General features: G+C 29.4%; 1 protein-coding gene across 1 annotated transcript in view; it reads left to right on the top strand.

Moving 5' to 3' along the window:
- Dh31-R (Diuretic hormone 31 Receptor) overlaps window positions 1-27272 on the top strand; it is a 439521-nt gene that overhangs the window by 122688 nt on the left and 289561 nt on the right. Inside the window, exon 3 of the mRNA XM_076395298.1 lies at window positions 24865-24975. Within this exon, the coding sequence (XP_076251413.1) occupies window positions 24865-24975 (111 nt within the window). The remainder of the gene's footprint in view (window positions 1-24864; window positions 24976-27272) is intronic.

Here is a 27272-nt window from a genome sequence, read left to right as displayed (position 1 = left end):
AGCAATATAAAAATGTGAAAAATACAAATGATAAAAAGGATAGCAGCGGTGTTACCTGGAGACGAGGCTTGGGCAGTTGATGGTGGCACGTCTAAACCAAACGAGGGTTGAGCAGTGAATGAATTGCAATACCCTTCAATAACATCCCAGATAAACGTCTTGGGGTTGCAGCCAGCTATTCGTTATCCTGTTCTAGTTGGCGCTGCTGCACCCCGCCCGTGTTCAACATCTGGGATTATTTATCTGGGTATTTTGTAGACCGTTATTCCTCGATGTAAAATTCGACATGCCTCAAGGTCGCTACAATACTTTACCTTTAGTTTTAAAACATCTGATTCATATGAGCTTAATTATTGATAAATATATTTGATGCTTTATATACCTCTTTGAGTTTTATTTTGAAAATTTTGCCTTCACTATCAGATTATTCGTTCAATTTGTGAATGTTTATAGCAATTTGTTTAATTGTTTTCAATGTCCTTTCTATCCCCAATTTTGCACTATGATCTTGCATAACGTTATATGTTCGTCAGCTTCAATAAAATCTTTGTATGTGCCCTCAAATGCCTACGTTATATTGCTTATTAAACCGTTTTTTTTTCTGTTTACAATGAAAAACACCTGTGATGTGCTAACGTCATAAATTTTGATAACGTGAGATGGCTGTTTTATTGGACGCGCTATATATATCCACTCTTAAAACTTTCAAAATATATAAAGATACGTTATTTTATTTTTAATTTCCTGATTTTGGTGATTTGTTTTGTACAATAATACATGTTTTATCCAATAGTTTAATATTTTGTCGTACATCATTAATTTATTTTATATCCGAGTAATCGTACTTTGTGTTTAGATTCAAAATAATTTTATCTTTTTTAATAAGATTAATACATTTTAGTAATTCAGGTATAATATATTATTTTTCCACTTGTTTATTCAATATCCTTGCTCCAATTCTGTACTATTTTACTAAATATTGCTCTTTCTCTCTGGTTAAGTCTTTTAAATCTTTTAACTGGCATATATAATAGGTTTTTTTTAAGTAGAGGGACTAAATGACGAATCAGCATGAATATTTATAGTATGTACTTGAATTTTTTTAATGAAAATAATATAAAGATAAGTTGTAGAGCTTGCTTGGTAAGCATTTGCAATTTTATTTGTAATTTTAATTTACTTTTAATATTATTTGAGATTTTTATCATGTTTATATAATTACCCTGAATTCAAATTTGGTGATTCAAATTTGTTATTAATGTTATTGTAAATGTAGTAAGTTATGTCTATCATTATGAACTATCTTATTCTTTCGGTTGAAAAAACAATTCAATACATAACAGTACGTATTTTGATTTTCCATAAAAGGATAATTGGAAGAGTTGACATCAATTAGTCAATAAAAGAGTACCCGGAGAGTATGGATGACTTTGCATTTAGTAATAGCTATATGGGTTTTACAGTATTATTTATAAACAATTTGTTATTAACATTTTGCTAGTATAGCAATAATTTTACTTAATATTTAAGTCAAAAATCACTTTTGAATATAAGTTAGAGTAAGCATGATTTTTCTTTTAAGTCATATCAAGGCTGAGTTTTTTAAAGTTGATATTAATAAAGTCATATTAAAGCATATATATATATATATATATATATATATATATATATATATATATATATATATATATATATATATATATATATATATATTACTGAATAAACATAATAGCACTTTCAATTGAGCGACCAATGCTCCATGAGTCAATGATACATGAGATCGAATAAACTGCGAAATGCAGTTTGTAATCCTAGTTAAATTAGGTACTTGTTACCGTATTAGTTTATAAAATTCAATGTTGGTACTGGTCGACACTGGTGTCAAGTATCTGCAAAACTCTTTAAAACATTAGTGATATTAATTAGAGGTTACAAACCGTCAATCGTTGAAAACCAAAGTTCTAAGTTAATGCGACAACATTACGACTGGCTGACGTCACAAATTTTGATGAACATTGGCTGTTTTATTAGACAGAATATAAGCTTCATATATTTATATGGCCGATATTTTATTAAATATTTGCTTATTTTAAGAAAACTGTTACATAAAAATATTGCGACAGAGCCTCTTATGCAACTAATAAAACCACAGTACATAATGGAACCTTTTAAAATCAAATCCAAGCCATAAATCCTTCATTAAGAGAGAAGAGATTGAATTTTAATCTCGGAGGAATGAAATTTTGACCAAGAGTCGAAGCGCTAAAGCGTAAACTTTATTTTTATGTCTAGCAAGTAAAATTTCAAGAATTTATCCCATAAAAGCTCGAGCTGCTATCACAATAAAGCCGGTTTATATTTTTAAAAATGCATAAAACTTTTTTAATGTTCTCAGCCTGATTATATCTAAGAAAAACTACGTATTTCTAATGAAAATTCATTGCACCATATTTAGAGAAAATATGTTAAAATAATCATTTAGTTAACTTGACTATATTTTGTAGAAACATATTTGTCATATGTATTATCATAAAAGAAACGAAAATTGCAAGGAATTAATTAATATCTCATTTATTCTTCTGTTAATATTATTTAAGCTATATATAACAGCCCTGGCGTATTAGTACTCCAATAACTGTATATAAAGTAAGTATTTATGATCAATATTATTTAATTTAAGATTAATTTTTTCATTCCGAAATCTGCAATTTTATTTATTTACATGACACGAACTTTCGAAATATCTGGTGACAGTGTGATATATTGGAATTAATCTTTCTGCAGTAATTTTTCACTACCCACTAAATGGAAATATCAATATAGTATCTAGTGATATTTAGACACATTAAAATTTTCAATACACCTGAAAATATATTTTAAGCCCCAAGCCTTGACATTTGCACGTATTTGTCCATGTTTATGTCACTGAATAGAAATATCGATGATGAGCATACAGAAACTGAAACAAGCACACCTTTTGCATGCTTAATTACCGAGCTGTCATTTCTGTGACAAGTGAAATGATACAACGCTTGTCTGTCGAGAGTTATATGGAGTTTTCAGGTTTATTTTATCTTAAATAAATGAATGAAAAAAATATAAATTACGAATCTTTGTTAAATAGAAATATAATAGTTTTTCCCTGTCTGACAACCAACATTTAGACCAGGCACAAAATGGGACGCAGCTTGGTGAGGAGACACAGTGAGAGTCATGGCGAGTGTATGCGGAATGAAACTGGCAGGCGCCGAAACCGCTTCGTAATAAGGCTGTACACAGTAGTAGGCTTGACACAATAGCAGTTAATATTGCCTAATAACGACTGAACTGGAAATTAGTTCTGAATCAGATTCAGAAGCCGAATTCGAATCTGAAATGGTAATGGTTATCTCCCAGATGGATAGTAAAAGGTAACTGAGAAGTTGTATCTTAAAAGAAGAAAGACTCACGGATAATATAGTTTAATTAAGAATTTAGAGAACAATTGTAAATAATGAATTTAATTCTCAAGTAGCCTACATGACTTGAATCGTACAGATTTTGTCGAATCCGCACAGCTTGGATTAATTTTGCTTCTATTATCAAACATTAACGGTGTTTGATAATGGTTTTAAAAAAGTACTTAGTAAATTAAGGCATATTGGATATTATTACTTATTCAAGTCATGGGAACTTTGTCATGTGTGATTGACTCTTAGATGATTAAGGAAATGATACAAAAGACGGCCAAGGTAGAATTTTTAATCGAAACTAAATAAATATTACTGAAATACCTTATTGTGATTGTCATTATGGCATTTGCTGCAATTTAATTCAATTGAAAACACTTAAAGAAATTGAAATTTCTAGCCATAACATCAACGAAACTGCAGAAGATTGTATTATATCGAACAGCATGTGTTTTACGGCGACATTTACGATGGAGGTTCCATTTAATATCAACCAGCATGCAGCCAATGAAAATTTAATAAAGCAGTAACAGTTTTATGTTTAATATAGTGTAAATAAAAATTATAATTAGAGATTTATATTCATATTCTTTAAAAAAACTACCTTAATAAAATAATCTAACTCCTTTAACAAAATAACTGTAATTGTGTTATTGTACTAAGAGAATTTGTGGGTTCGAATTCTAGACAAGATCTTAAATCTAAAAAAGAAAAATCATTCTAGACACGTTAGTATCCTGTTTAGGCAAGACCTAATATATCTGGAATGGTGTCTAAGCTATTAAGCTTAATCTCGTTAAGCAATATATTGTATCTAGCTAGACGCAAAAAGTAGACTCGGGAAAGAAGGTTAATAATTCTTCTACATTAATAATTATATAAGAATATTATAAATATTATATAATTAATTAAATATGTTAGAAATATTAAATACTTAGATAATAGATAGATTAAATTAATTATATTTAAGGTCTATTTATAGGCAAATTAATGTTAAAAAAGCATAATATGGAAACTTCAATACAACTAGTAAACGAGCATACAGAAAAAAATCCAGATATTATGCTAGTTTATTCATTGTTTCATTATTATTCGTGAATTCTTTGGAATACACAAGTAACCCGTCGACCAATAATAACCCCATATGGCTATTGTACTCAAAACTGCAATTATAGTCCCGGTTTTTCCCTACTTAACTTAGTACCATACTCTCGTTGTTCAGTGATAACGTAATTGTGCTTGATCCTTTTTCTCTTTCAATTGTATAGTGCATAAGTTAGTCTATATTGTTAGAGGTCTAATTGTTTTCTAGTTATATAGCTGCCATTGTAACTATTTTGTCCAAACAACATATAGTCTATAAAATAATATAGAGATTTTGAATGGAACTCTATTAAACCAAAATATATCTGCAATTAATTATTAATAAATATAATGACCAACAAAACCTAATCGAATGGTATTGTAAATTTTACCTTTTTCCGTCAATTTTTGTTGTATCCACACTTTTAAATATTCAAGTTTCATCAAGATTCACACATTCGAATAGTTGTTCTTCCTTGGGCTTATTTTATTCCTTTAAAAATTGAATTACTTTTAAGGCAATGCCCTTCAGGAGTGTAGGAAAGGAAGTGTCTTATATCCCTCAAAAGCTGCATGTCCCTAACTCTTTTATGTATACTTTCCAGAAAGACAATTTTCTCTAAAATAATATTATTAAATTATGCTTATCTCGATAAAATAGTTTGTATACTTACTGTTCTTATATATTTCGTATATTCGGTATCGAATATGTTTTACTGTTTCAACATCTTGAATAGCGGTTTGGGCAAAAAAATCTGTATATGCGCTTAAAACGATTGCATTTATTCGAAAGTTATTTATAATCTTTGAGTTATTTCAATGACCAATGAATGTTATTTTAATTTATCTACATAAATTAATTTTTTTCTTTAATCGTTTAATAGGTTTGTTTGTTTAATATGATTGTATTTAAATCTTCTCTGCGATTATAGAACATATGAGGACAACAAAAAATTGAAATAATCATCTATTTCAATAAATGGATGCTGCTTGTTACACCTGGATGTCTTGATAGTCCTACCTGTCGCCTTGGATGATGCTGATTTGCATTTTTGTTGACTTTTTACGCATTTTATTTGAACTATTGTCCGATTTAAAGGACCAATATGGATTTGTGCAAACATTTTTGGCTGGTATCTAATCTAGGTTAATGTTGGTTAAAGAAATGTTGATATTTAATTGCAATGTAACTTATTGAATATATATATATATATATATATATATATATATATATATATATATACATATATATATATATATATATATATATATATATATATATATATATATATATATATATATATATATGATGTAATAATATATACTTTCTCAGCAGTTTAAAGTTGGGAAAATAATTTATGAAATCATTTAAAATTTCTTCAGAAATAGCATATGGAGGGAACACTTGTATCCTATATAAAATAATTGCAATGCCTTTTTTAATGAATTTTAAACCAATTCTCAAAAGTTTTATTATTATTATACGACTATCGAATACTTTCATGAAACGAAAGCTTTTAATGTTACGTCTCGCGTTTCGCACCATTTGTTTTAGGTGAAAACCACTTAGAGACATTCGCGATTACTTTAAATAATGGCGGTGGTTTATCAAACTGACAAGCACTACACTTTCCCTTGAGTGGCTTAACGTTAAGACTTTCCACCAGCTTCGTACAAATCTTCGAACCTGTTTTGTGTTAGTATTTACACTCTTAATATTTTTAATACATATATATGTACATATATTATAATTATTTATATACTTCTTAGATATTAGGCTTGGGCGATTCATCAATTTTCATTTAGATCGTAATTTTCGTTTTGATTGACTAATTTTTTGAAATAACATTTATTCAGATGTAATTAGAGTTCTCGTATTCATTCAGTTGTTTATCGGAATTATACAATATTTTGGAAATGTCCTCTGCATTATGTGATCGCTGTTTTCCATCCCACGTGTCCCTAAACAGATATTATCTCCTTGTTCGATATGTCAATGATTGAACGGTTTCAAATATATTCCAACAGTAACTTCACGATATCTTTATAGATTATTAGGTCCTTATATGTGTCATAACCATTTGATGAATTTTTCATTCTAGCTACAATAGTGCCTCCTTCACAACTTTTGCAAGGTGTGACTGAGTGTTGTTATGTAAAAGGATGATTTAGCGTCCACTAGTCGCTATTACTGGAATTTTTAATACTACTCAATTTTAATACAATTCAATGTGTATCGATGGACATCTGCTGTAGTATTTTCATTTATTTTTTCATGAATATTCTCTTCGATGTCGATGTCAAAGGTTTTCTTAGACTAACCAGTGACTTTTTGGGCATGGGCTTGTTGTAGGAGATCTAGTTCATAGGAAGCTATAGAAATATTTTTCTTTGCCAAGCAAATAATAAAACCAGTATGTTGAAACCATTTGAAAACCATTCGAAAACCAAACCATCACATATAAATGCCTAGAATCATTTGGTTTGTCAACCACAACTCATGACCGACTCTTTAACTTAAATTTTTTGTTCTTCAGATCTTTATTACTAATTGATATCAAAATACCCATTTTTAAATTGCTGAAATCAAAAGTAACATTAGATTTACGATACAGCTGCATTGCGATAAGATTCTAATAGTTAAACCTTTTAAAATTACTGATAGGTATAACCTAGGATTCATAGGTTTATTATCAATGAATGAATGAATGAATCCTGTATCGACTTGCTCCAATATTAGTGGAAAATGTATTTGCAAAACAAATAAACAAACAAATCACAAATTAGTAAAAGGCAGGTTTTACAGAAAAGCGCAAGTTTAACGAACTAACCATACATTTTATGATAATATAAATATAAATTAAAGTGATATTCTTGGAAACTATTTTAATACAAAATATAAGAAAAAATAACAAGCTATCATAATCATTTCAGATAAACCTAAAAAAACTAAAATTTATTTAATATTACTTACTATTATCATTTAATATTTGTTCAATAATACTGGATTTGATACGTTTAATAAATTGAGATCCGGGACCTGGGCTTATATCAACACAACATTGTTAGGTAATCTTTTTATTTCCTTCAATTAACCGCTAATAAAATGTCAATTTTGTCTTCGAATATTTGTGTATTAACCATTCCGTTTAGTGAATTATGTATGATAATTAACTAACTCTTGTTTATTTCTAATTCATTACCGGACATACTGATTAATAAATAATACGCTCTATTATTTTAATTTAATGGACAAACATTATGTTCCCAATATACCGGAGCTATAATATTTGTAGTTCATCACATAAATTATGCAAGCTAACCAATAGAGAATTAATACAATTTTCAATAATTGAAATAATAACATAATTATATCTACCTAAATTTATGTAAAGGACATTCCAAATTAATACAATAATAAATATTTACAGATGGACTAGTTACATTTTCTTTCATTACACTTCATTTATGAGTATTCTTTAAAATAAGGGAAATAGAGATTCACCTTCCGAATCCAATAGTTTTCTATACTGAAGAACACTGGGAACATAGGTATATGAAATTTTAGGAGTCGTTTATTTGTCTTAACTAAACTTTCCTTGTGATTCGTTCCTGTTAAGGACAAACCATCAATTTTCATCGCCTGTTCGAACTTAGTAAATATATTTGCAATTTAGCAAGACTAATATGACACTAGACATTTATTTTAAAAAATTGCTGTAGTGTCTGTATAAAGTGTGTGATGTATATATATTAAAATAAGATTAAATCGGCAGTGTCGCTGGTGTAGCCGACTAAATAACTTCCGTCTCTCTTCGTTAAAAGAAAGTAATTTCAAAGTAAATTAAAAGATTTTGTTCTTTAAACCCAATGCGTTTCATAAGTTTAAATCTATAAGTAGAACTACAATAGAAAAGCAAATCTATATATTTCTTTAAAATTCATCAATCTTTACTTAAACTTATTTTCATTTGTAGTGGACGATGTATGAATATTATTCCACTATTCGTTTTCTTTCTAATTTTATCGTTTTATTGGAAAAAACATCTGTTTATGATTCATTGAAGTGATATTGATTAATTTGAATAATTTATTTCATCTGGTAAGTGTGAAAGAAATTGTCAGTCACTGATTTAGTCAAGAGAAATAACGGCCATTTAATAAGACAAGTGAAATAGAACTTCATTAATCATTTTCTTTTTATCATTTTTTTGCTTTCAATAATGCTCGACTCAATTTTATTTAGTTCAATGATCATAGATATATCGTTTAATAACTCAAAGTTCTGAAATCACTCCCAGCACTTTTACTCCTTTTGCCACTTTTCTAACAACTTTAGCATAAGTATATGAGGGATTTTGATGATTATCAGTCGAAGAACGAAAAACGAAAAAGCATCACGCAATTAATGAACATTTGCAAACTAACATGTTTAAGGTATAATAATTTTATAATGCTGACTCCAACTAATGAACATTCACTCAAAATTCAAATTCGAAATTCAATGATTTGAGAAACCATATATATATATATATATATATATATATATATATATATATATATATATATATATATATATATATATATATATATATATATATATATATATATATATATATATATATATATATATATATATGTATATGTAAGGTAAGGTAAGGTTATTCTTAATTCTTTAAATTTAGGTAATAATAATTTGGTGAAAGTTCATTAGTTGGAGTCTGCATTATAAAATTATTAAAACTGTTAGTTTGCAAATGTTCATCAATTGCGTGATGCTTTTTCGTTATTGTAAAACAATGTTTTGTTTCAACAAAAAACCTTCGACTGATAATCATCAAAATTCCTCATATACTTATGCTAAAATTGTTAGTAAAGTGAGAAAAGGAGTAAAAGTGTTGGGAGTGATTTCAGAACTTCGAGTTATCAAACGATATATCTGTGATCATTGAACTAAATAAAATTGAGTCCAGCATTATTGAAAGCTAAAAGGTGATAAAAATTGAAAGAAAATGATTATTGAAGTTCTATTACACTTGTCTTATTATATGGCTGTTATTTCTCTTGACTAAATCAGTGACTGACAATTTCTTTCACTCTTATCAGGCGAAATCCATTCAAATTCATCAATATCACTTCAATGAGTTATAAATAGATGTTTTTTTTTTCCAATAAAACAACAAAATTAGAAAGAAAACGAATAGTGGAATAATGTTCATACATCGTCCACTACAAATGAAAACAATTTTAAGTAAAGATTGATGAATTATGAAGAAATATATTGATTTTCTTTCCTATTGTAGTTTTTCTTATGAAACGTATTGGGTTTAAAGACCAAAATTTTTTAATTTACTTTGAAATTACTTTCTTTTAACGAAAAGAAATGGAAGTTATTTAGTCGGCTACACCAGCGACACAGCCGATTTAATCTTATTTTAATATATATACATCACACACTTTATTCAGATACTACACCAATTTCTTAAAATAAATATCAAGTGTCATATTAGTCTTGCTAAATAACAAATATATTTACTAAATTCGAACAGGCGATCAAAATTGATACTGTGTCCTTAAAAGGAACGAATCAGAAGGAAAGCTTAGTTAAGACAAATAAACGACTCCTAGAAATTTCATATATCTATGTTCCGAGTCTTCTTCAGTACAGAAAACTATTGGATTCGGAACGTGAATCTCTATTTCTCTTGTTTTAATGAATACTCTTATAAATGAAGTAAAAAACTAAAAACAAATATTTCAAAATGTAACTAGTCCATCAGTAAATGTTTATTATTGTATTAATTTGGAATGTCCTTTACATAAATTTAGGTAGATATAATTCTGTTATTATTTGAATTATTGAATTTGTATTAATTCTCTATTGGCTAGATTGCATATTTTATGTGATGAACTACAAATACTATAGCTCCGGTATATTGGGAACACAATGTTTGTCCATTAAATTAAAATAATAGAGCGTATTATTTATTAATCAGTATGTCCGGTAATGGATTAGAAATAAACAAGAGTTAGTTAATTATCATACATAATTCACTAAACGGAATGGTTATTACACAAATATTCGAAGGCAAAATTGACTTTTTATTAGCGGTTAATTGATGGAAATAAAAAGACAACCTAACAATATTGTATTGATATAAACCCAGGTCCCGGATTTCAATTTATTAAACGTATCAAATCCAGTATTACTGAACAAATATTAAATGATAATAGTAAGTAATATTAAATACATTTTAGTTTTATTTGGGTTTATCTGAAATGATTATGATAGCTTGTTGTTTTTCCTTATGTTTTGTATTTATTCTCTTTTCGTTTTTTATATTTCGATTTTTCTACCTTTAAATAACATTAAGTCTAATTATCGTTTCATATATCGCTCATAACTATTTTTGATCATGTTCCTGGTAAAATATTTGAGAATAATTTTATAGTTACACTATTAAAATAGTTTCCAAGAATATCACCTCAATTTAAATTTATATTATCATAAAATGTATGATTATTTCGTTAAACTTGCGCTGTTCTGTAAAACCTGCCTTTTACTAATTTGTGATTTGTTTATTTATTTGTTTTGCAAATTAATTTTTCACAAATATTGGAGCAATTCGATACAGGATTCATTCATTCATTCATTGATAATAAACCTATGAATCCTAGGTTATACCTATCACTAATTTAGAGATTAAGATTTAACTCAGGTATAAATGACATATGTATTAACAACGGATTGATTAACTGGCAAATAATTGATGACTATCGGTTTTGTCACACCTTGACACAAGATAAATAAATAAATAAATAAATATATATATATATATATATATATATATATATATATATATATATTTCTATACATAAAATTTGACTTTTCCATCCATCGAAACGAAAACACTTAATTGTTCATTTCTTTATTGCAATGACAATTTGAGGATACTCCAGATAATTAAAAGAATAGTAATACTTGCGGATATAAAATATAATTGACAGACACGGTAAAATAACATTTAGATAATACTGGATAACGACAATAGCATAGCAAAATAGTAAGAGATATGTAAATACCATTAACGTATAAGAATCAAGAACTACCTAATGTATAAATATATGTAACGATTCTAACTTGCAATATTATTTATACATATACATTTAATTCTTGGTCTTAAAGTTGTTGTTTTACTTGGTTCGTCGGTATATAAATACTTCTACTTCAAAATAATCTGTGGAAAAGCAATGTTCTAACTCTGAGTTTTCAAATCTCTGAATTGATTTCCTTTGAAAAATATATTTATCTAATTCTAATTATTTTTGGTGGATTTTAGCGTACAGGGAAGAATTTCTGACTCCAATATTGAAATTTTGGTCATAGTTTCATTTTCGAGAGATTAAGGTTAAATATCTTTTACGGTTTCAGTGAATGAAAACGAAATGAAACAGCGGTATTACATTATGTGACCGTTATTTATTGACGAATGTACGAAAATGTCGAAAATACTAGTGGTAAAATGATAGGCGCTGGGTTTACCTGTTGACGAGGCTTGGCCTGTCGATGGGGGGACGTTTGAACTCAACGCTGGTCAGATACAGAATGATCAAAGTAGCCTTCAATAGCATCCCAGATAAACGTCTCGGGGTTGCCAAATAATCGTTATCATTTCATAGTTGTTTTAATAAACTTTTTTAAGATACAGACAGAAGACCTTTTAGAAAATAATGCACTCTATTTTAATCTTTGGTTCCCGAAAAATAAGACATTTCTCACCATTTTTTCATTTTTAATATTTTACGTACGAATTATATACGAAAATTTTCAAACCAAGGCATAAGTCAAAAGAATCTGTTGGTTGTTTTTGCTTTTACACCTCCCGCTCTCTGGTGACCAAGACGCACAACTGAACCCTACGATTGAACCCATATAAGTTATCCTTCTATGATATATTGTGTATCTTCATTTTGACTAGAATATTTAAATAAAAATCACACAATCACCCTTGGTGGCGCAGTGTTAAAGGCGATGGGACGGTCCTCCTACTGTTGCGATAGCCGCGGGTTCGAATTCTGCTGGGGCATGGTCGTAAATGTACGTTTGTGATTGTTTAAAATTTGTGAATGTTCTATGAAAGAGTGTAAAACTCGACAAGTAAAATGATCCCAATCTCGCCAGTAACCAGGCTGGGTAAGACCGCATGTCTTCTGGGATGATTTATAAAGTTGGTCACGTCAGTCGATAGGCTTAATGCTGAGCGCCGTGGTTCGGAGCCCACGTTAAACTTTAGGCCCAGTCCAGATAAACCCATAGTTGATAAAAGGAGACTTTAAAATATATTTTTAAAAAAATCTCACAAAAAATACTTTGATTATACGTAAAAGACATTTTATGAAAGGACACCTAACAGATGGTTTTCTATATACGAAAAAATTTAAATATATTGTAGGTCTAAGCTATACAATTAAGGCCACAAATTTTTCAGACGTATACGGATCGGTGAAATCGATAGTCTTTCGGCTATTAATTTTTTTTAAATATTTTTAACTATCTACGGTGTATTCTTGCATGTTATTAAATTGTATAAATACTAATTCATAGTACAAGATTTTTTTATGTATCCTTCTCTTCTAATTAAATTGTAATGTTAATATTGAAATACACGACTTGAAATAATCGATCGAATTTGAATAACTCTTACAAACATCGTCAAAAATTTCAAAAATGATTATATTCGAATATTATCGCATCATAGCAACAGGTTTTTTCTAGTGCTAAGAACTATCGACTGAAATTGACTATTGACTGTTTAGTAATTGACTACTTTTTATTATAGACTGTTTCAGCCATTTTCGCTATTAATCGCTATTTTTGGTTCGACTGATTTTACTAATTATTACCAGTGACTGATTCAATCGAATGTTTTCAGTCGCTATTTTCGGTCAGACTGATTTTGTTACTATTTACTATCGACTGTTTTACTCGTACTTTTAGTTACTATTTTTGGTTCTACTGGTTTCATTCGACTGATTTTTAACGTTCTGGCTCAGTCGTCCTAGCCGCGACCTTGACAAAAATGTACCCAATTTATGCTTACATAGATTTATATGTAATATCGGTAGTTTTATGATTTTTTTGGTTGTTTGCTGTAAATAAGAATATATAGTATATTAATATTATACCATTTTGATTTTTCAAGATTGTTAATGTAATAGGGTAAAAAGTTTAAAATTGAGAATAATAAATAGTAAAATATTTTAACTGTTTTTATGGCAACAATAGGTAATATTTCCATTACTCTCTCAGTTTCTGTTAAAAAATATTTCCGTTCAATAATAGATAAAGAACTTATATCAGTTCATTCAGATCATTTTTAATTATGTTATGAATTAGTCTTTTTTCTATGATTAGGTATTTTTAATATAATAGGTAATATTACTGATAATTAAATTAAAAAGAATATTCTTACCCTCCCAAGTAATCGATGAAAAATAAACATTGCTAATTTTGCTAATAGTTTAACACAAATCGTAAATGAACACATATATTACAAAAAATAAAAACCTAAATTTAATTGCGCAGAACACGCTTTATGCGCGAAATGATTGACATAATCAAGTTTCTATATTATGAAAAATATATGGTAATGAAACTGCCATACGCTAATGAAAATTTGTCATAAAACCTGAACAACTACAGAGGGTTATTTCGAACGTAACGACGGATCAAAGGGTCGTTTTTATAGGCTAAAGCGGCTTATATGGCTAAAAAGCTAAGGTACGTGCGTTATAAAAAGTTATTTTGACGTAGAGCTAAAGGAAAAACATTGTTAGATGAAAAACAGTCGGTCTTGACTGACAATAAAATAATTTTAAAAGGAAAAATGATTTATGTCAAGTAAAACTATATAGATTATATAATAAAGGGAACTAAAATATGTAACAAAAAATAAAACTTAAAAAGGGTCTGTCTAACTTAATCTAAACTTATTCTATGCCTTTTTTGCTATATTTTAGTTTGTTTTTTACCAACTAGGGATTGTGCTCACTGGCCTTGCCGTTTAGGGTGGGCAGCGAACCACGCCCTTTGTCATTAAGCCTACCGACTGGCGAGAAATCAACTTAGAGCTCATCCCAGAAGATATCCGTTCTTACACAGCTTGGTTACTGGCATGACTGGGATCATTTTCATTGCTGAATTGTACACTCTTGCCCAGCAGTATCTGAAACTGCGATCTCAGCAGTAGGAGGACCGTTCTGTAGTCTTGAGCACTAAGCCAACTGAGCAACCACTTGTGCCAACTAAGCCGCCAAGACTTATTAATAGACTTACATCCATATTAACGATGATAATTTAAACAAAATACAATTCCTCATTAACTTTATCCAGACAGCATTTCTCGAAAAGTGTTCTTGGTTGTTTTGTCATTTTTTATCGCTCTAATTTCAGATTTTTGAATTCATTTGGGACTGGAGGATATGCATATTGTAACATGATTACATGAATTATGTAATTATTTCTGACAACATGTCGATATTGTATCGCAAAAATGATGTCAGTTTGATAGCGGTAAAATAATATATTCTTTTTTCGTTCTTATTCAGCATGTTGAGGCTATCTGCTAAGCAAGCCTTCTTACATCAATCTTAACAAGTTTTAATCAAAAAGCGCTATGTTTGGTTAATAGTCTAGGTGAGGCAGAAGTTCCCACTCGATCTACGACAGTCTTTTATTCACAAATCTTGTAACGCGTAGCTGAGCGTCATCCAAGAGACTTTACGCCTGCAGATCTGCAGCAACAAGTTCAATTCAATTTTAATATGCTAGTAATATGCTACGTCTTGCTAATTTTCTAATATGTACAACAATATTTTGTAGTAAAGGGCTACCAATAATTGTTTGTAGCTGGGGGTGTCGTTGTAGATTGATTTGCTTTTCATCGCCAGTAACAGCAAGCTACAGAAAATTATACTTTATTTACCTTGTAAGCAATGAAGCCGCCATGTGAAAATGATTCGACATTGAATTCTCAGTCAATTCGTGTGGTGATAATTTTCTCTCAATTGGAACTATCCTATGCCATGTAAAATTTGAAGTACGTTCAATAATCAGATGCTAAGCTGTCTTCTAAGAGTTTAAGCGGATTTTTTGGTCAATAAGTGTAGCATTTCATTATCTCCCCCTCTTTTGGTCCTCATGGATTTTCTCTGTTATTGGCATCAAAGTCATCCCTTTTAAATTATTAAAACAAAACCGGGATATAATAGAGCCTCACAAATTTATACATCATGTACTTGATTTCTTTCGGGGGCAGATTACATCAAATTCATATAAAAAAATGTAAGTAATGAATGTCGCAATACAATTTTGAGCCTTCCATGATTAGCGTCTGTTTATACGGAATATATCAATAACACTAAATTTCTATTTTATGTCGATAAATGTCAAAAAACATAAAATTTTGGAGTCAGGTTAGGTTAGGTAACATTGTTAATTCGTATTTTTATCAATCAATATCGCTGATCAAAATATCACAGTATCGAGAATAGTCCAAATAAAACCGTACGCCTCCTGAGATGATCATATTAATATGCTGCATGTAGGTAAACCTCACTAAAGGTCGAAGATTGATACGTTGTGGACCATGATTTGGAATCCACATCAAACTGTAAGTACGGCAAAGAAAAATCTAACAAACTAGGATTATTATAGGAATTTAAAATATCGGTTAATACCACAACTGCACCAACTTCAAAGTGATGTCGTGAAAGTGTGAAAGTGTAGTTGTTAAAATAATATTGATAAATAGGTTTAGGTAGGTATTAAGATAAATTGTGTGTAGGTAGTAACTAGAATATAAAATAAGTGTTTTGGATAGATTAAATAAGGTTTTTGTTTATTTTTGTTTAGTTATTACAACGATTATTTTGTACATATTTTATTTTGAAATGCTAAGTTTGATTAATTTTGAATGTTTTTTCTTATTTATTTTTTTAAGTCAGTTCAATTTTTTTGTTAAAAATATTTTATTTAGTAACTTTATTTCAAAAAGGTTGCATCAAAACAAATACCAAACAATACATTTTTAAGCATTTAAGCATTCCATGCTATTAATTTAAGCTTGATTCCATCAACGATTTACAAATTACGACATGCTTTTATGAGAGTATAATAAGTATTAGTAGTTCTTGAGATATATTTAGTATACTTAAAGGAAATAGAACGTGAATTATGGTTGCAAAAATCTAAAGCATTCTGCACCGGCTTAGTTGGCGCAGTAGTAAAACCGACAAGACGGACCACCTGTCCACTATCGCGGGTTCGAATCCAGCTGGGGCATGATCGTAAATTTATGTTTGTGATTGTCCTAGGCAGTGCAAAATCCGACCAGGAAAATGATACCAGTCACGCCAGTAACCAGGCTGGGTAAGACCGGATCTCTTCTGGGATGATTTCTAAGTTGGTGACTCGCGAGTCCGTAGGCTTAATGCCGAGAACCATGGTTCGGAGTCCACGTTAAACTGTAGGTCCAGTCCATATAAACCCCTATTGGGTAAAATTAGGAAATTTTTAATATATAGATTAAAATAAGAAAATATAGAAAAAAAGAGCATTCTGTAAAATTAGTTCAATTGATAAAATTAGAGATTATACTCTTGAGTAAAATAGTAGAATATTACATGTTGCCTGATGACCCACTCTAGATAATTTCCGTTTTATCAATTTCTCAAAAATATTTTTAAAACACCATCAAATATTATTTGAATTTTAATACTGTGTCAATCAGTTTCTTTGTTATAAAATGTTTCTACCGTGCCACCGTTATATTCCATAATTGATAAAATGCAAATTTATTTTAACGACCCTATTGTATTTTTACATTTTATTGCGAGTTTAACTTGATTTTACAAACCCGTTAAGGTAATAAAACTTGACTTTTGAATACAGCTGAAACAGTTTTAACATAAAATATAGTAGAATAAAATAAAGAAGAAACTTAAAATAATATAAATAACAGCTATTAACTGGTTGAAAATATTATTAAAAAAATTATGTTAAATATTGTATATTTTGATGTTCATTTTAGTAAATGAATAAATTTATGAATATTGAACCATATATATATAATATATATATACATATATATATATATATATATATATATATATATATATATATATATTTACCAGGATTAAGAAGTGAAAACATCACCCTATAATTAGTACCACTAAATAATAAATTTGTTATATTGTGTAAGCCCATAACTAAGCACTCATATCCTAGACATTCAAAGAGTTATAAACTGCTTTGTCTCATCATCATCTTTGAATTACTGTATCATTTCAAAACTTTTTTGTAACGCCGTTTTATAAAAGATCACACACCTTAATTCATACAAATTGTATTTATAATATTTAGAACAAAAATGAATCTCTTTGGAAACTAATTTATTCACAAATAACTATATTTATCACAAGTCTGAAAAATAAAAGTTAACTTTCATATAAGTGAATAGCAGGCAACTATATCAACAAGAAGACTTATTATATTGCTAAAATATTAGCTAAGAGTATGTAAATACCTACGGCTTATTTTTTTATCATTATTTTCCATCAATAATGGTCTGGTGCAGAACAAAGCACCAAATTTGCTTTGCAAATATAAAGTGTACAGAATAAACTTTATACATTGGAATCGTAGCAAAATAAACTACATTATTTATCCTATCGATGCATTTTTTGTTCGCAATTTACTCTTTGTTATTGAACACAATGCTTTATGCGTTGCGTTTTAATTGAAATTAATGGACCGAAGATCATTAAATATTCTTAACAATTTCGGCTGTTTTGAAAACATGTTTTTTATATTCCTGTTTATTATATTTATAATTGTTTTTCTAATGGTAAATTATTGCTGATTTTCTCCCAAATATATTTATTTAGCATAAGCAAAATTATTAAAAATCACGGGAAAAATACATTAAAAAAAATTTGGGTGTTAAGTTTTCTAGTATCGTCAAAAGACAAAAGCCGCTGAAGATTTTTTATGAACATTCTCCATCGGTAAGAACATGTGACATGTAGTTTCGACAATTTAAATGTTCAAGACAAAGAACGTCCTGATGAGCCAAAAACATTTGAGGGTGCAGACTTGCAGGAGTTATGTGATGAATTCAATGCTTGCCAAAAAAGTTAAATGTGAGTAAACTCGCAATTTGTAGACGACTGCAAGCGATGCATATATCTAAAAGATTAAATGACAAGCAATTGGAAAATCGAAGAATCGTCAGTGAAATGATGTTTCAAAGGTACGAAGGATATTCATTTCTCCGTATTTCGTATTCATTCAAATGCAAAAAATCATGGTTATCAACTGGCGAATTCTGCCCATCGATTGCAAGGCTAAATCGCTTTAGTCACAAGACCATGCTGTGTCGTTACCGACAACTATTGATCAACTTGAACTGTTCTCGACCAATGGAGAAGCGTCCACAATATGCTCAAAGGCAAGTGGAGGTAGTTTTACAGCATGATAACGCACCGTCTCATAGAACAAAACCAGTCCAAGAAGTGTTGAAATCACTTGGATGGGAAGTTTTATCACACTTGACATAGCTCTATCCAACGACGACCTTTTTACATCTATGAGGCACCCGATTTTTCAGCAGCACTTTTCCGATTTCGAAGAAGTTAAAATATAGCTCGATGAATGGTTTGCTGAAATGAGAAACAGTTCCTTTGGAATGATATTCATCACCTTCCCAAAAGATGGGCAAAATGTATAATGTGTCAAATGATCAATGTTTTAATACATATATTTTAACTATCGTTATTTACAATTATAACTTGTTTTCTTTAGAAAAAATAACAGAAAGGAATTACTACACTTGATTGTATAAACGGATGTTAAAAAGTTGTAGAGGCTGACAGATTAATAACAAATATTCTATTCTGTCTTGAAATTACATATGGTGAAGAAACAACTTCATCTTAAAAGATTAACTGTGAACTAATGTTATCTGGCAAATCGTGATTATTATCACTTTACTAGTTTCCTTATAATAATAACACTTTATACGCAAAAAGTATAATGATGCCAATCATTTTTAACCGACTTCAAAATAGGAGGAAGTTCTATGTTCGACTATATATATTTTAAATGTATCTTCACCGATATTTCCGTCAATTATGGACTGATTTTCAAAATTATTTTTTTTGGTGGAATCCGTGGAAATCGAGGAAACCCTCAAATTTCAAAGGCACATACAAAGTTTTCACATATTTCTTTACCTAAAATAATCAGATATTTGGGTATAATATTATTGTTGAACTAATGTAATGAAAAACAAGAAGTCGTTCATTGCAAAAGTCGTTCAGTTTGCTTTTTAAGCAACCATCTCATATGACAAGACGTATAAATATTGCAGGCAACTGCCTCTATAGTATAATGGTTAGAGCGTTCAACTATCACGCGGAGGTTGCGGGTTCGATTCCCGGCGGGAGCAATGACTTTTTGTTGTTGTTCGAGTTTGGAAAATATTTGTCAAATCAAATCACCTAGTCTAGGTAGCGGACACCGGGGCTTGAAGCGTTCCTTATGTCCAATTATTGTTTTTTTATTCCCATTTTTTCTCATACAGACTGAAACTCTACTTGGCCTACCCACTGCAACACATAATAAAACAACTATATAATTTGTGGAATAAATTAAAAATAACTAATCTAACAATAGAATATAACAACGAATAAACTAATCACTTAAAATTAAAAAATAATAAAATTTTAATTTAACACAAAATAAGTTTTAAAATAAAATATGTATGTATGTAAAACAATTTCGAATTGGTTCATTGTCCATGAGATTATATTTGTATATTATGTTTTAGGTGTAATTTCAAAAAATATCACAAAAACTTAGTAAAAAAGTTAAATGAGTGACGGCCCATATGCGACTAAAAGCCCTAGGATACCGAAATTTTCTCTTTCTTCTCCTCTTGTCACGTTATCCAGCTTTTGTAGATTAGACAGAGTAATCCAGAGAAGTGGCGAGTTTCAGTTTCATGTTTGTTTTGTTGATGTCTGGAAGTGATTACATCCGTTGGTCCTTTGTTGTATAGAAATTGTATAGAAAATCTTAATTATATATCAGACTGTCTTTAGATTCCTTCGCATTTTATGTCTTAATGGTGCAGTTTTAGTTCTCGGATAAAGCTCCATTAAACTAAAACGCTTTTAGAAACACCAGAACAGATGCTTCCGAATAACAGAAAATTAATGTCTGAAGTATACATAATATTAATAGCTGAAATAGATTTCGTTAAAGTAGTTAAATAAAAATTATTGAAATAATATAAATGGTAGTATCCACCAATTTTTAATATGAATTATTACATATTATCCAAGAATCTTCAATATCTCTAATATTAATTTTTACTATTTTCGATTAACCTACAATTGGTCTATACAATAACTTGAATCTAGATATATATCGGGAAGGACCCATCGGATCTACCTTAGTCTCTGGTGTAATAATATCTATGTATTATCACTGCTGTTTTCCTATTCTTTCTACTTCGATAATGATATGAGAGTGGAGTACCTCCTCATATCTCATTCGATTTTCTTGATTTCATGAGTGTCTGTCGGTATCTGAAGGTTTCGGTAGGTAATTGATCATGCAGTATTTGGGTACATTTACAATACTTCTTGGAACTATGTTCTGAAAAACTTATATCCGGTATATATTACGTTTTGGAATATCCCCATAACTGTAATCCGTACGTCCACACTGGTCTCAATACTTGCTTGTATTATGGCAATTTATTATGTGCTGATAATTGTGCTGACTTTTTTCAATTACACAATACATTTTCCCATACTTCAACCAATTCCGTTCTGAACTCTTTATTGGCGCTTGTGCAGTCTGATTATACGTGTACGTTTCAATTACATTTGTTATTCTAGAAACCTGGTCAATTGTTGAATACTTGTCAATATATCCAAACTGGCGTGTAGGTATAACGTTCTTTAAGATCTTGCAGAGGTTCTGACTTATTAGTTTTTTAAATTAATTTGTTACTGTTCCTTTTTAATTAAAAATTCTCTACTCATATAATACCTACCATTTAAGCGTTTTAAAAAAATATCATTAACAAAGGTAAGTTCATATTAAACTCAGATTACTATAATACTAGAATGATGAATTATTGAATAGATGAAGTTATCAGCAATCTACATGAAAATCTGATTGCTAATTTAAAATGAGTACTCGAGAGACCGAGCTTTGCTCTGATAATTCCGAGATTTGAATTTTTTATTTGTAATAACAATTAAATATACTCTCTTTAAATTAATAACCTCATATTTTCTTTATTTACACGTTTTAATTTTTTAAATGAATATTTTTAAAAAACAGTTATATTCCGACGACAGAGTTCTGTGGTAATAAAAGTAAATTAAATAGTTTGATACGCACTTATGTTTCTGATTCCAAATTGGCAAAAAATCATTGTAATTTTTCAATTTATATGACTATTGCCATGTGTGATCACTAGTCTTCTAGTTGCACATTTCTCAATAGATTCATCGGCTATAGGCTGTAATACCCATTGTCGCACATTCTACAGTCTTTCTGTATGGTATTTTTTTTAATATAAGTCAAGATAAAATAAGGAGGATCACTGCTTAGAAATTCTTTAAAGTTAAAAAATATTTCGATAATAAAAAACAAAACAACAAAAAAGCAATTGTAAACAGTGTATAATAATATCCCTCATTGAATGACTGAAATTAAACGAGTTTGCAGATGATTTTTATTGTACGCTGTCCTAAGCTTCCATGGCGTAACCTATCCACGTGTTCTCTCACTTTCTTCTCAATAGTACCCAGCTTATTTCACCAATAAGGTTCAGTCATATTTAATTTCATCTAGCCCTAAGCTTATCGTGTCATAACTCCAAACATATTTCCACCTTTATATTACTTGGTATTATATTTCTTTTATTTTAAACTAGATATACTCGGCATTCGGTGCAATGCCTCGTAACAAAAGTATTTGTTCTTATAATATATTAAGTTTTATGACAAAATATAACATTACAAATATTTTGTTTCTAACTTCATTACGTTAGACCTATTTATCTATGTATCATTCATTCTACTTTTATAATTATGGTTTTGATGGAGGATATCAATATCTGAAGAATTAAAGATGTCACATTCTCTTTCTATATACCTAACACAATTACATTTTAATTTGAATAGGAAGTGTTACATATACACTATTTGTGCTATTGGTGGAAAAATATATGGAATTGTGACATTTTTACACTTTTGGTTTTTATCCATAATTCAATCAGTTTTACACATTATTGTGTCACATTATTTCTTACAACTCTGTGATAAAAGTACACGTAGTTTGTTAAGACGCTCGTGTACGCACCCAAAGAAAAAACAAAATGTTTCGTAAGCATTTTTACAACAGACTAAACATTTTTTATGTACTATCTGGCATTGGGAATTATCGACTTAAAGTAGTCGAAACAGTTGATAGTAGCATAACAGTCGAAACAGTCGATAGTCAAAAAACTGGTGATGAAACCGTGCATAACCGTATTTTTTTCATTCGTGATGCCAGATGGAGATATACCAATTCGTACCTGTATAAATGGTAGGGGGAGACACGGAGATAACTGCTTGAAGTAGCTTATTATAAATGTTTTTTTTTCCAGCGGTAGTATAAGCGAGACGGGGATGTAAAAAAAAATTAAAAAAATAAATTTTAACCAAAAATTTTCGCGACCATAATTACTTTTTTGTATATGTAATAGCAAAGAAAATAAATAGTTGATTATTAAAGAAGAGTTTCCCTCTCAGAAAATGTATTTATTAGAAACATTTAGTATAAATATTATATATAGTTTATCACTTCTATACGGTTAATATTTTTTTTACAAAATTTAACTGCTAACTGTAAAAACTTCCTCAAGTCGTCTCGAATCCATGCCATTTCTGGAATCTTTCGAATCTAACTTTAGTTTTTAAGATGTTGGGAAATAAATTTTCACAATCAAGAGACTTTAACAAAAATCTAGAGAGTTAGATCGAAAGGAAAACGAAATAGTGAAAAAAAACCTATTATTGCAATAAAAGCATTCAAAATTATTTTACTATTTATCATTCATAATTTTAAACTTTTTGCCCTATTACATTAGTATTCTTGAAATATACAATATATTGTGATTTACAAGCAAACTACCAATAAAATCATAAAACTATAAACAGTAACTAAAAATACACGACTGAATCAGTCGATAATAAATAGTAATAAAATCAGTCGGAACGTAAATAGCGACTGAAATAGTCGCTGGTAAAAAGTAGTAGAATCAGTCGAACCAAATATAGCGACTGAAACAGTCGATAGTCAATTTTAGTTGAAAGGTCCCAACGCTAGTACTAAGCATCGTAATTTATCCCATATACAGATATTTCAAATCTAATTGATTGACGTTCCTTTGAGTAAAAAAAAATTATAAAAATGTTCATTTATGCAGGTTTCTGAGTTAGATATTTGTGAATGTACACAGCAAAATGTACCAATATTTCATTACAATTGAATCAATGGTATAGACGCACATTCATTTTTATATATTAGACTACATTAATCAAAGCTTAACCTTAATGAACATTAATTATAAAGATAATAAATTCACAATAATATCTAATATTACCACCATTTTATAAATTTATATTAGAACTTAGAATTTTACATTACAAGTTAGAATTAGAATAACTATAATGCTAAACATAAGCAAAAATAAAAAGAAAATATATTGTTTATATTGATTTATATTTTACCCACCAAACGTTCATTATAGTCGGATCAACAGTCAGACATTGAAAACAAACAGGCAAACATTTATCTTTTTTATGTTAGATTGGAAATTTGTGAAATAAAAAGAAATATTTGAGTATGTTCAAAAACTGGGTATCACCACCTTGAACAGATGACCCAATATACAAGTTCTCAGGATTTGACAGGCAGATAGAATTCTTGTTACGATAACTATACCATATCGAAAGCAAAACCAAATATTGATTTAAACGCTTCTGTGTAGAATCAGACTTTCAAATAAAAAATATCCGCTTTTGATGATTACAAATTTTCGTTGAAAAAATAAACAGAATTTATTTAGCAGAAAATCACATTAATATTCGCATTTAGGTAGTTAACAAACCATAATAATTATTTTTTTGGTACAAATATGTATTTTTACTCGCTAGAAGTCGCTAGAATAAAACATAATATTAGTGTTTCTTTTGTTTACAGGACTGTTTTGCCCTACATGGTTTGATGGTTGGTCATGCTGGCCTGAAACACCTGCGGGACAAATAGCTAATCAATCATGTCCCTCATTTGTAGCAGGATTCGAACCAAATAGTAAGTTGAATCAATATCGTTAGATATTAGAGATTCTATGAATTATATTTTGCCCAATATTAATCAAAGTGTAAAAGATAACGACTTTGCAGATACCGTAATTTCTAAGCAGATTTCCTTCCCGAATACAAAACGTAAGCCTTACTTTCAGTTCTTTACAAAAACCTTTGTTATTAATGATAGTTTCGGCAATTAATTTTGAATTAAAGACAGTAATAAATTGGCGCTCCGCTAAGCGGTTACTGTTTCGTTGCTGTTTCGATCATTTCAGTTTTTAGCAAAGCAGGATTTATTATTTCAGTTCTGTTTAGTTTCAGTAAAATTATTTATCAAATTTGTGAAAAGGTCTTATTGAATCTAAAATTTATTCCAAACATTAATTGCGATTATTTTCATTTAATTTTTTTTTCCATATTATTATATATAGTGTCGAGGAAAATTAATATCGGGAAAATACAAATTAACGATATACAGGGGATCAACACATGACATAAACACAATGATTATATCTGAATGTGTTGAGTTCATTTGTTTTTGGGATAGCTATAATTTTTCCCGAAATCGATTTGTAGAGTTTTCGTCTGAATAGTTTCCAATGTGGTCCCATTCTTGTACCAAAACATACGCGAATTGTTTCAGTGATGTTGGAGGCGAAAATTACTTCACATTTTTTGAGTAAAACTTTCCTTAATGGTTCAATTATATTGAAGTTTGATAATTGTGCTGGTCAAGAAAGAAGTTTGATGATATTCTGATGCTGCTCAAACTAACACTAAACCTGTGTATGTGTGTATGGGTGCGTAAGTGTTTGGCAGTAAGAACTTCACCGTTGAGGATGTCGAGATATATTGATTCATAGCGATTTGGCCAGTGATGTCAATGAGGAGCGGCTGAACACTTCTTTTTGGGTGATCGTTATATAAACCAGTCCGTTTGTAGGAAAAAATAAAACTGATGAATCCTATATCCTATATTATAATGTAGTCGCAACCCTTCCATGACTTCTAGCTTTGTACATATCTCACCAAACTAAACCAAACAAAACTGGTTTTGTCGAATCGATATTACTCTACTGAGTGTTGAGACTTACTGCTACTTTTGCCGTGGTAGCTTTATATTGTCTAGCCACAATCTTTTTAATGTTCGTCGATCTCTGACAGTTAATTTTGTGTTTAGTTCATTATTGCCATTCGTCGATGATATTTTACCACGTTTATGCTGCCATTGCAGTGGATACTGTCACTCCTAAAATGTTCAACAATTCAGCTACTTTCGTCATAGATGAAAGCAATGTAATATGAAATATAATTTACCAAACTTGGCGTATGAGCTCAGTAATACATACATATTCCATTATTTATACGCAAGCTGTGATAGAAGACTTTTTTTTCCACCTTTCTGGTAAAACATTTCTGGGTATTTAGTCTAAAAACTGAATTAATAAAAATAACAGCAGCCGGGCAGGGCAATGCCTGGACTATACAAAAGGTGCATCATTTATCATATTATCACATTATTGATATTTTTGAATAAATAACTTTTTATTGCAACCAGTGCATTAATTCTGACGCTGGTTTTTACTGAAACATTCGTTACCGTAAACATCACACAATGTTTGATGATACTGAGCTGCATTTTCTCTTTTGAGAAGTATCATAAAACAGCAAAATACGAAAAATATAATCTTCTGGAATATTTATTTTCAGGGTGCAATAACTCTTCACTGAGTAAAAATATGACACATATTATAATTAAATCATTCTATATACCTTTCAAAGGCTATATTATGAGTTCCTGAAAATTGACCAAACCAAACAATTATAAGAGATGTGACCTTTAAGTCATCTATTAAAAACATCCCACATTATTTCTTTCCTAATCTTATATAAATTTATTAATTAAATGTAATTTTTTATAACTTAATCATAATCTAAAAATTAATTCTGGTCATAATTTTCAGCCATCATTATAATAGATTAAAAAAAAAATCCAATCCAATAAGTATGGTTACAAATTACAAACTACAAAAATCATTGCCATTACGAAGATTATCGCCATAACTTCTCCGGTATTATGAGATTCTGTTCGCTTTCTTTTTAAATTATTTAACGCAAGGAACTCATTATTTTAATCACCCTACACTATTACTTTATTCGATGTTGAGGCAGATTTATCACATCAATTTTTAAATTAACTTATACATAATTTACTTCAATAACTATTAATAACTCAACACAAACAACAAATAACGTATTTTATTACATTAATCTCACCAATATGTGTTTACTTTTTATTGT

Source organism: Rhynchophorus ferrugineus, unplaced genomic scaffold (genome assembly GCF_030347505.1).
Source record: "Rhynchophorus ferrugineus isolate W39M unplaced genomic scaffold, kcgeb_rfMv2 rfM2, whole genome shotgun sequence".
Taxonomy (NCBI): domain Eukaryota; kingdom Metazoa; phylum Arthropoda; class Insecta; order Coleoptera; family Curculionidae; genus Rhynchophorus; species Rhynchophorus ferrugineus.
This window is presented reverse-complemented; position numbering and strand designations above follow the sequence as displayed.